The sequence below is a fragment of the Streptopelia decaocto genome, assembly GCF_964273445.1.
Source record: "Streptopelia decaocto genome assembly, chromosome: 2".
Taxonomy (NCBI): Eukaryota; Metazoa; Chordata; class Aves; order Columbiformes; family Columbidae; genus Streptopelia; species Streptopelia decaocto.
In genome coordinates, this window is record NC_138655.1 from 90,916,127 (window position 1) to 90,928,150 (window position 12,024).

At 45.0% G+C, this 12,024-nt stretch overlaps 1 protein-coding gene across 3 annotated transcripts in view; it reads left to right on the plus strand.

The window, feature by feature from the left end:
- Window positions 1-6,965: 6,965 nt before the first annotated feature.
- Window positions 6,966-12,024, plus strand: part of DSP (desmoplakin) — a gene marked incomplete at its 5' end in the record, with an annotated part of 39,213 nt that continues 34,154 nt past the window's right edge. For all 3 annotated transcript variants that reach the window (XM_082045768.1, XM_082045769.1, XM_082045767.1), the window contains one exon: window positions 6,966-7,153. In XM_082045768.1, coding sequence (XP_081901894.1) covers window positions 6,966-7,153 — 188 coding nt within the window. The remainder of the gene's footprint in view (window positions 7,154-12,024) is intronic.

Genomic DNA, 12,024 nt, shown 5'->3' on the forward strand with positions numbered 1-12,024 from the left:
GAATGCAAAGTAGCCTCTTTAGCATCTCATATCTTATTAGGGCTCTAGTCCTCTGGTCTCTTTGTCAGACTTCCATAATTACACAGAGCAGAGATTGAGAAGGCGGAAAACTAAATGCAATTGATTCTGCTATTTGAACTACAAGGTTTGTGTAGGTGTTTGGGGGAAGGAAGCAAAGCAAACCAGCTCTTGAATGCTGAGCAGCAACACTAGAGAAATAGTTGAGGACTAAGGAGGAGGAGAACATTCCATTGAAAGTCTGAGTGAAACTTAGGCAGCACTGGAATTTGGTCTAGACAGGAGAACTCTTCCACATTTACATCGTAACATCTTGAAAGCTGCGGTAGTCACAGATGTTTCATGATCCCCAGTGGCTGCCTCGTAATATTTTGGTCCCACTGGTGACAACTACTCAAGATTTAAGTGAGTTATAGTGATGATTGTGCTTTTGTAACAGAGGAGAATACAGTTGTGATAAAAGAGCTCCCATTTCTGTTCAACATGAACAGAAATGGAGGGAGAAGAAAGGCTAAATTCAACTTCTCACTTTTGAATTTGCCTTTGGAGAGCTATGGAATGTATGTGAGAGGGGAGGCTGCCTTTTTTTGTTTTTTTCTTTCCCCCATACTTGTACTGTAAAATTCCCCATTAAATGATGGGAATAAAAAAGACTCTTAGCTAATTTTCTTAAGTTAAGTTTTACACATTTGGAAAGGCGCTTTTTTTTTTTTTTTTTTTTTTTTTTTCCAGCAGAAAGCAATACTTAATGCTGTCTTTATCAAGTAGCCTGATGTCCCTTTGGTGTGGGCAGCTCTTGCTGGCTGGGCATACGAGCAAGCACAGCTGGAGCACACAATGTGGTGATAACATCTGGAGTTTGTAAAGAGGGTATCTTGGTAAGGAGGTTTCCAGTTCTACCAGGAGATAAATTGCCCTCCATAGCCTTGGGGTTTTGGAGAAAAAATATTCCTTTTAGGATGTCACCTCCCCTCCTCAGCTGTCAGAAGCAGAACATCTGGCACAGTAAAGAACTGCATATTTATCTTCCCTGGTTGTTATCAAAATAGTTGTGGTATAACCCAGAAATTGAACATGAAACGACAGGTCTGCTTGCAAAAACTAATGCAAAGTGAGTTAACTGGTATTCCTTTCTATATATTAGATTCAACTTTGTCCTTCACACCCTGGAGCCACTATAGACTGTAAAAGTTCGGCATCAGGGAGACGTACATGAAGATCTGTTTTAAAAGTCTTACTCTTCTCCATTAAGTTGGTAAAGATATTGGGACCTTTGTAACTGCTCTCATCTGGTATTCCCTCTTACAAGTTACGAAGTATTTTTAATTATGGTGGTAACATTTTAATAAGGCTATCAGTGCCCCGGGGCCAATGCTATAACCCAGTTATTTGACATGTTGGGTTGACGAGCACCTGTTACAAAGTGCAACCTTGTTAATGGAAGATTCATACTAATGAGGAGGAACCCTGGGTGTCTACAGGGCTACTGCAGCAGCTCTCATTTGACCCTTCACTTCCATTTCCAAGAACGAGGGCACAAGCAGAGGAAAGAGATGGCTGTCAAGAAAATAATTGTGCTCCTTATCCCCTTGGGCTCGCAGATACCTGGGTGTAAATTAGAGCAGCCCCAGTGTGGAGCAAGTGTAAAGATCCCTTGAGAACTTCCACTGTTCCATTTATTGTCTTGTACCACACGTGGCCAAGCTGCACTGTGGTATTAGATACCAATTATCAAGCTATCTGAATAATGTGAGGGAGATGCACCTTGCCAGAAGTTTATGTTTTATTAAAATAATTCATCCTCACAAATGAATGTATTTTGCATGCATGTTGTGGTTGAAAAGATTTTTGCCCCACTACTAGAGAATAACTAGTCAAAAATAGCCTTGTAGTGGTCTCAGCACTACTAAGTATCTTTCTGTACGTTAACTTCTCAAGCTCTGGCAAATGTCACCAGGTGTTGATGAAACAGAATTGTGAAGCTGCTTTTGAAGGAATAGGAATAGTGTGACATTAAGTAATTGACCTTGTACAGTCATTGTTGGGGCGCTCTGCTTGCAGCAACACAAAGAGCTGTGTAGAAATATTGTGTACATGCTCTGCCGGTCATTGTGGCACCATGGTGGGAAAAGGTTGTCACATTTTGGCCTCCTCCACCTGAAGCAAAACAGCCAGGCATCCAGCAACTTTTTGTCTGAGTAGTCAGTCGGGTTTGACAAGGCTGACACATCCTTCACCACACCCTCTACTTTTGCATGGTATAGAAGGAATTGTGCAGTCCTAAGATGCATTACCTACCGCTGAATTCAAAGACATTTTTTTTAACCCTACCAGAAACTGGTAGCATAATATTGTAGGGACTGTCTAGAAGGAGGACACTGAGTGTTCAGGGACCTGGGAATGACCGCTCTTGGCAGGCAGTCCCAGGCTTGACTAGTCACAGGCTCACACTGAGCGCCTTGTGTCAGTCACTCCCTGCCCTCCACATCCCCTCCAAATAGTGGCTGAGGCATATCTACATTTTAAAATGGATTGTGCTGCAGGGCACAGTAAATCTGCCCACAATTCAGCACAAGTTAAGTGCATTTATCTTCCCCATGACAGGGATATCTTTGGGTAAAATGTCTGAACCCTCTTGGTTTGTTATTAATGGCATTTGAGACCACCTCTGCAGTCACTATAGATGTGTGGCAGCAGCTGGTGAGCCTCTCTTCCTGTGCAGGGAAGAGCTCAGGCTGCGGACTCGAGAGTGTTAACTGTGAATTTTCTGGGGAGAGTTCAGCCTGAGTGAAGTGAGGAAGTGGAAATTCCCAGGGCTGACCTTCATGTTGTAATAAACACAGACTTTGTGAATGCTGCCACTCAGCCCAAGCTGTGGCTTCCCAGGCAGCCCTTGCACAGACAGGAGTGGTGGTGTACGGCAGTCGCCTTACAAAGACATGTAGCCAGATCAGTGGCTTGCACGTGTAAACTTGTCCTTACTGCCCAAAACTGTAGAAGTTAGGAACACAGGAGTCAGATGCTGTTTTACCTGCATGATTCGATACTTGTTTGGAATGCCAGACCTGGATTTTTGCAGGCTACAATAATGGAAATCAGTTACCAAGTCATATTCAGATTTGTGCTTTGAATGTCAGATATCCCTAGTTATCAATGTGTTTCAGCTATTTTAAATTTACTTGGTTCCTCTCCACCCAAGGAGGGCATTAAAAAGAGGACATCATTAAATAAGCTCAGAAGATGGCATGCGAAATGGGACGGAACAGCAGCTACTGTTAAAAGTTGCTAAAGACAAGCCGTTGAGGAGAATTTCAGTGTGCCCTTGGGAATTCAGATGTTAAGATAAAATAAAGATGTCTTCCTGGTATAGAGGGGGACAAAACAGATTATGTTCACCTCAGGTAGTGTCCTGAATAATTAAAGATCAACTATCCAGCAGCCTAAGCCTAAACTAGAGCTTTGGGGTACCCCATTTGGGGTTGGGAAGGAGCCTTTTATGAAACCTAAAGAGACAGACTATGCCTAGCCCTAGTATTATGTATAAAGGAGCTTCCCTCTGTTTGCTGAAGCAGTGTTCAGCTATAGTCCCTTTGTCTCCTTTGGAACTGTTTTCTCTCAATATCCTCATGGTGTTGGCAGCTCCAAAGGAGGTGAGTTAGGATACAGGGCTGCAGGACAGCCCTTGGTTCTAGCTTGCTTTAAGGCACTCAGAGGGAATATTACATCTCCTTAAGACTAACTTGCTTAAAGAGGGCCTCCTAAACCCCAGTTTTTATGCATCCATGTCTTAAGAGGCAGAACTCCACCTTCTGCTAAGGGAGATGAGCAAGAAACTCCGAATTACTGCATTTTATTCTTTCCTGCATGGTGTTTTCCTCAGGAGGAAAATGAGATCCTGCAGCTTGCAGAGTTTACTGGACATTTGCTCTCAAAAACCCTTTGAAATCAAAGAAAGTCAAGGAGCTTAGGATGTAGCCTTAGGTACCTCAGGACCAGGCCTTTCCAGAAGTAGTGGAGGAAGGTTTAAGCAAGGATGACCAGTTATGACACTGACATTTTCCTGTAGTGGGTAGAATTTTAATCAATACCCATGAGACTTAATTCTGCTTCAAGATAATCAAGTCCACCTAGGGTAAACACCCAAGTAAAATTGATGGTTTGAGCAAGTAAAAATATTTGTATTTACTTCTTCTATTTGTCTATGTATGAAAACAGTTCAGATAGAAACACTGAGCTGTTTTGAATATTGGTTCAGTCTTGTCCTCTGCTCCCCATTTCAGTGGGGCTAAATGTGCAAGCAGGACCAGCAGAATCCACTTGCTATTGAAGTACATTTTTCTGCATGTCCAGGTAACAGTGACTCATCCAGGCCTCTGGGTGTATCACACACATGCTGTCTCCATCACAGATAATGCAGTGTCTCACTCAGCTGGCACACCAGTCCACGCTGAGAGGTGGGGCTGATTTGAGGTGGTGCTAAAACTCAGCAAGAACCTCAAATCAGTGTAATACTTTTGGATTTCTAAATACGCACACATATAAATGGACAGCTCTCAAAGGGACTCACTGAAAAAAATGCTTTGTGTTCATGTGTTTAAATACAAGGGCCTGGTTTGATGCATCACCACTCAAAAAAATCTGACTTTTAGGTATGCTGGTGGTACTAATGCAGTGATCTGTATTTATGTTTCAAAAAGTTTGGACTGAAGTATAAAGGCACAAAGTTCAAATTTCCCTCATTCTGCTTTTTCCTCCTATTCTACATCTGTTTTCTACCTTTTTACTTCCTTCTTTACTTTTACTTACTTTTACTTCCTTCCTTCTTTGTTTTTCTTACTTATCCTGACTGCTTTTGTATTCTGCTCCCTAATGACTTTGGAATGTAATGTCAAATCATCAAATCGTGCAGAGGTAATCTGTATTCAAAAAAGCACCCCAAATCCACATATATGTATGTATGTATGTAAGTATGTGTGCATGTATACGTATACATAAATGCACTGATATATAATGATTCACATTATATATAATATGGCATATATATTACAATATGGAAGTCACTGTATGACTTCATAGATAATAGGCAACTTGTATTCTGCCTCTTTGTAGCGCTCCGTACAGCTCCGAGCGGTGCCGTCAGGATGCCTTTCGAGATCAAGCAACCCCACATTTGCTTGGAGGAGCTTTTATGCCTCTGGTACGCTGTGCCCACCATCACCTCCAGCAGCAAGCCAGGTTCTAGCATAACCTGTACTGTGGTGCTCCCACAAACACCCAGCAGTTTCAGTGGCATGGAGGAGAATTGCTCTTATTTCGTTTTCTCTTGAATAGTTCAGAAAAATCTTGTCCTTTGGTATGTTTGTGTAGTTGTTACTGTCCTGTGGCCTGTCACTTGGATTTAAAATACCAGGAAAATGATCAGTGCAGGGACAACAGAAACGGGCCCAAGAGTCTATGCATGGTGTGGGCTGCTGGTGATTTCCCACAAGCTTAAAAAGCTTACAGAACATGCGCTGTCACGGAGCATCAGATGACTGACATGGCTGGCTCCCATACTGCACTTTAGGATGAAAGCCTCAGGATTATTTCAGAAAAGCTTGGCAGGGTTATTCATGAGTGACTGTTGCTTCTTAAGATCTGGCCATTTTCCCTTTGTCTTCTACCATCATGGACAACTGGCCAGACCAGCTGAGGCACTGCCACTGAGCGTAGCTAAGAAATTGTTCCCAATTGACCACTGAGACTGACCCAGTGGTCAATGGCTGATAATGGAGGCACTGCTGGGCAATCAATGACAAACACCTTTGCCAACACCCTGCATGTATATATTAAAATGTTTTTTAACTCTAGGATCTGGCTTATTTTTTTTTTACTTTTAGGAGTAACGCTTACTCCTGAAGTCAAGAAAAACTAAGCAAAAATGTCAGTTTAAACACCCGTTTCTGGATATCATCTTTTGCACACACACAGGTGCCATCAGGGCATGACACAATTCAAACAATTCATGTGCTGGTGCACAAGTTTTGGGGCTGTTTCAGAAGCAAACTGGGTTTGGAGTATTGACAGCCTTCCCAAATGTGGGATCTGATGTATTTCCCAGTTGATGGAAAAACATTGATGCCACTTTCCTAACAAGCACACTGGCCCTGTGATGTGCAGGGGGAGAGGTCCAGTGAACAGGACCCATCCTTGAAGTAATGGCACTGATTTAGCTGGCACTGCCTTTTTCGGCTGCTGGTTGCTTTCTGGAGCTGTACCAGGGTATCAGGCGTCCTGGGCTGCCCTGGCCCGGGCACCCCACGCCCAGGGGCTCTGCGACAGCGACGGGGAAAGCGCTGGCGGGTAGAGCCGATATGGCTCACGACTAAGTTTTTAATGGGCAACTTAGGAGTGCAGTACGGTCATCAAGGGAGGTGGAAACACCGGTGAGAAGCTCCGAGACGTCTTGCGGTGCCCGGGCGGCCACCGGGGAGCGACACCACCGTCACCGCGGGGCGGGGGCCGGGGCCGCGGAGAAACCCGAGGCGGCCGCCGAGGAGGAGCGGAGGGAGCAGGCGAGGCGGCAGCGGCGGCTCCACGCCCAGGGGCGCCGCTTAAAACCGCCGCCGAAAGGTGTGGCCTTGCTTTTCCTCTGCCGGCGGGGAGGGGACGGGACCTTCACTCTTGCCGCCGCCGCAGCCTCCGCCGCCCGCCCGCCCGCCACCGCGCAGCGCTCCGCGGCGCCGCTGCCCTCCCCACACCTGCGGGGCAGCGCAAGATCCCCGGCGCTCGGCCCTTCCCCGGCCCTCGGCGGGCTGCTAGGGAGAGGCGGCAGCATCGCGGCGGGCCTTCCCGGGGTAGGGGTGAATGAGTTTCCCCCCGTCGGGTCTGGGTCAGTCTCCTCGTCGCTTCCCCCGTCGTCCCCTCTCTTCCCCCCGGGCGGCGGCCCCCGGCGCTCCCCCGCCGCCATGAGCATCAACGGCGGCTCCCACCCGCGGATCAACACCCTGGGCCGGTTGGCGCGGGCCGACTCGGGCACCGACCTGCGCTACGAGATGAGCTCCCATGTGGTGGGGGGCGGCGGCGGCACCCACACCCACAAGACCTACTACTACCAGAAGACCTACGGGGGGGACTACGCCTCCGATGGATACGGGTAGGTGCGGGTCGGGCCGGGGAAGGAGCGACTCCCGTCGGTCCCGCTCCCTCGGACCCGCCTCGGGAGAGCTGCCGGCATCCTGCTCGCTGGTTAATTTCCTAGGTGTGCCAGCTTGCAAGCCTATTTTTGTTTGTTTGTTTGGTTGGTTTTTTTAACTTTCGGTGAGGACTCTGTGAAGAGAGTAACAGGATAAAAAAGCAGAATGGTCACCTCGCTGTCTCCCCTTTGCAATCTGGGGTGCAGATGTGTCTGTGCTGGCTGTACTGAGCCAACAGTTCTCTGCGGATAAAACCCTGCGTTGCTCTGTGATACAAAACAAGCTGTACTGAGGTGAAGTGCTTTATACATCGTACACCCTTGCTGTCCTCACCAGCACTTGCATTACTCATGCTATAGCACAATTTTAACTAGTGGGAATTGTTCTCATATTCATTTTCGAGTTTGTTTCTAACTTGTGTAAGGCCATGATCTTTTACGTAGGGATCCCTGGCTGGGGAGCAAATATATGGTCTGCTTTCCCCCCACTCTGCCTTCTTTCTGCTTGCTGTGTTGCTGTGAGCACAAGAGGAGGTCTTGCAGATGGGGTACAGGCTGTGGGTCCGGATTTGGAGAATGCGTGGTGTCATGGAGGCAGCTATACCAGCAATCTATGCAGATCAGTTCCAGCAAAATCAGTGCAGTGGTCATGAAGGCTTCTCCATTAATCCCCTTGGCTTGGAGTTCGTGGGACTGAAATGCAGGCAGCAGTTACGGTCACTGAAGGAAAACAGCACTGGTGTATGATAAGGTGCTTATACAATACACTGCTGGAGATTACTCATTTGTACATGTGGAACGGCTCTATTAAGTCTGTTTGTCTAAGTATTGATGCCACTGATTTAGGAATTGATTCAGAAGTGCTGTTGTGTAATTTGTGTTTAGGTATGTGAGACCTGTTGCTAGAGGACCACTGAATGAAAGTCAAAACTTGCATTTTACCTATTTTTTTGTTTATGACTTTGCCCAGTTCTTAGTTTTAGTTCTTCATTTTACTTTCGGTTTGGTGCGTGCACAGGTAAGTTAGTTAATGATGAATTGCAGTTGTAATGTGTTACTTACTGTTACAGTGGTATGAGGATACCTTTTATTGCTATATCATTAGAACAATTCAATACTTTATGGGGGAGAGTGCACAAATGGGGACTCCAAAATGCCGTAATTGTGTTGCATTTGTGAGGATCTCTTTTTGCTCAGTGGCACTCCACTGCAAATACCTTTACTGTTTACAAGAGGCAGACAAGAAAAATTAAGGGCAGAACATGCTACTTCCAGGCTCTTATCTTTTTTTTCCCAGGGTTAGTCTGATGCAACTATGTTTGATTCACTAAAGTCACTCCCCTATTATTCCTGACTTTCACTGGAGGAGAAATACCTTCCTTTAATTTAGCACTCTTTGGGTTTTGTTACATATTTTAAACCAGTCTGTAGTTTGTTAGGCTCTTCTTTCTGTAATATTCAGTGGTGGCGTAGCAAGAATGGAAAGGACAGACGTGATCAAGAGGTTAACAACCTCATATCAACATCCTTTCACTTATTGTCTATAACGTGATATTCGTATGTCATTTTTCGGAAGGCATATCTGGCAAGGAGGTTGCAATGAAACTTCTTGTTCACTTTATTGTGAAGTTTCTACATGGAACTAAAGACCTCTGTTAGTGAGATCAAAATACATGTATATGTGTATATATAGAACATATTTTTTTGTATATGAAAACATCTGAGCATACAAAATACTGTACGTAATTATTTGCGAAACAATATATGTGTGTTATATTTTTTTAATTAGTTCTGATTTGAATTAAGGTGTCCACAAAATGCAAAATGAGGGTTTTGTTGTCAGTTAATTAAAAAAAGCACTAATGCCTGATTTTGCAGATGCACCGCTAGCAGAAAATACACTAAATCCTCTGCATGTTGTGCTTGCAGGATCAGGACCATCATCTGTGGAAGTGGTTTTAATAATTAAATTCAGCCTGACCTCTTCAGTGCCAAAGTTTAGTGGCAGTTACTGAACTTACAGAACCAAGGCTTCTTTTTCTAAGGGGGAAGGTTACTGCACCTGAATTCTAAATGCAGTAGCATTTGACATAGGGTCTAGTCTTGTAAGTTTTGGGGCGTATTCTGCCGAACAAGTCTGTGCTGAGTATTACATTACTCACAGAGCAATATAAGACGCTCCCTACCCTTAGGGCTCAGCAAGGTGCTTTTACAACATTCCCGGTTTCTTCTGGCTTGGGAACTCAGGATGAGCTTGGCCCTGAGTACAGAGACTCAGCTTGACAGTGAGTCACACACTCCTAAGCTGCCAATTCATCAGTCAAATATTTGTCAATGTCTTTGCTATGGAGAGATAAAATCTGATATGCTGTGAGAAAAGGAAAAAAAAAATGGCAAATTGTGCAGTTTTGTCATTGCTGAGATTAGGGAAAAAAATAGCCTGGGGTTCATGGTTACTGTGTGATAGGAAAATAAATTAATTTACACAATTCTGCTTAAAAATGAATGGGACTTCTGTGCTTTAAGTTAGAAAAGGAATTAGAGATTCACATCCTGTGCTCTGACATTACTTTCATGGACTGACAAACAAAGTAAACTTGGAGAAAACAGATTCAGAGCCGTGTTTTTGCCCTTCCCAGCAGTCTCTCAGGATCTGCAGGGTCCTGGCTAAGCGGAGCGGTGGTGGGGCTTTGGCTTTTCTGCCACAGCCTTGCACCAAGGGAAGAACTGCCCTGGTGACAAGCAGAACCCTGGGCAGACAGCGGGAGGAATGTGTCAGAATTGCCAAATGCCTGCCACACCGGCAGAGCCTGCACTGTTGTGCTCGAGCTGGCCGAGACATGAGTCTCAGCAGCAGCTGGTGATGCTGCCACGCCATGAGAAGAAAGCCAGGTTGTACCCATCCCAACTCAACTTTCTGTAGGTACGTGTGTGAGATTTCAAGCTAGGTACCTTTGCAGATGTGAAAGCCTGTCAAGCGAGGGGTTTGCTGGTGTTTCGAGTAGTAGGGGCGTAATTCTGTGGTCCAGGCAGAACCTAGTATTTGGCACCTCCCTCTCACACAGCCAGAGGTGGGAGAGGCAGCAAGTCTGCATCCCGCTGCAGCAAGCAACTATGGCCTTTAGAAACAGTGCTGTTGCTCGTGATGATTAATGCCAGTGGGGAAAAAGTGCAAGGATTTTCTGCATATACATATGATGGGGTCCTTTGTGAAACCCTGCTTTCTCTAAAGGTGCTTGGCCTCAGGTGTCTTAAGATTTCAGCACCAACTCTTAAATTTTTGCACGTTTCTAATGGTATTTAGAGCCTGATTGTGTAAGACGCAGACATCTTTTGAAGTTTCCTGTCATTGTGCCTTAGTGTATGTGCATACTCAGCAGATGGGACTAGTTTGGCAAGGCCAGGGTGTGCCAAAACTGATCCTAGTAAAACCAGAGATGTACAGGGAGAACCCAGTTATGAAATTCTTGATAATTTCTGACACTTCCATTCACCTTCTTCGAGGGGGGTGGGGAAAGCTGGTTTATAGTATTTTAATTTCTGGTTATATTCTTATGGATACTGTGATTCGTCACCTTTTGCCAGCATACACCCGTGCGTTTTCAGGGGCGCGCACACACCCAACTGGCAGATGGGCTGGGGTTTAGTCCTGTGGGGTGTGCAGGCTGTGTGCTCGGAATGGAGATTCCAGGTCAGGTTTTTCTTCTGACTCGCCTACCCTGGGCATACCAGGTAATCCCTTGATGAATCTATTGCTTGTTCAAACAAGTTTGTGTGGATAGGGAGGAAGAAAAAAAAGGTTAAGTGCTATTGTTTTGCTCTCATTGTTGAGTTAAGGGAGTCGCTTGATACTTTCGATCTGCAGACCTTTTTTAAAAGCTTCCTTTATTTTTTGAATGAAAACAAGCACTTCAGATTTTTAAAAGGCAAAATGTTCGTTGGAGCAGTCAGAAAATTTAACAAAGATTATTCTAATTTGGTTTAAATCAGATCTTCTGGGCCAAGAGTGTCTCATTCGTGTTTCCAAAGCTTTAAGGAGCTGTGGAGCTGCTGGATGTGCTTCTGCCTGTCTCCTTGCCCCTGCTGGGGCTCTTGTGAGGATCGTTGGTACTGCTTAACAGTTAAATGCAATCCTAGTTCAGAAATTGAGTGTTCAGCAGTAATGTAAGGGCTGAGTTTAGCTCAGGCGGGGTGTATTGCACCATCCTACACAAAGCCCAGTGGCAGCAGGGGCCGGGCTGTCCTCTGGTTTCTCTGGGAGACTAAGGGAGTGATGTGTTCTGCCTTGACATGCAGCAAGCAGGGTGGCTCCTGTACAGAATGACGACAGTGTGAAGATGCTGTGCCTTTCCTAGGGCTCCTCTGGCTGGAGAGAGATACAGGGCTACATTTTAAGATCCCAGATGAAAGTGATTCTTCTGGGATTCTTCTGTGTTCTGAAGTATTCTCATAATTTTTAAAAAAGATGCTACCCACCATTGTTTTCCTTTGTTCCTTTAATGGCTAATGATTATTAAAACTAAGTCATTTTAATAAAAAACTCGGTTCAGTAGTATCTTTTTGAAATTCGTGAGTTGCCCTCAAAATAAGTGTTGGTCTAAAATTTTTAGTTGTAGGGAGAATTGGGTGGTTAAGGTCTGAAGCAGTTCAGGCTGTTTCACTCAGCAGTGTTTACAAAACCAAAGCACTACAGCAAATAGATTCTTGCAAATGTGTGTGTTCGTTAGTAGGATTCCCTGCACTCTTATGTTACAAGCCCTGTTAAAAGATCGAACTCCATTTCTTTTCTGCTGGAATGGTTGAAAATATGTGCTGTTTTTATGCTCTGCAGT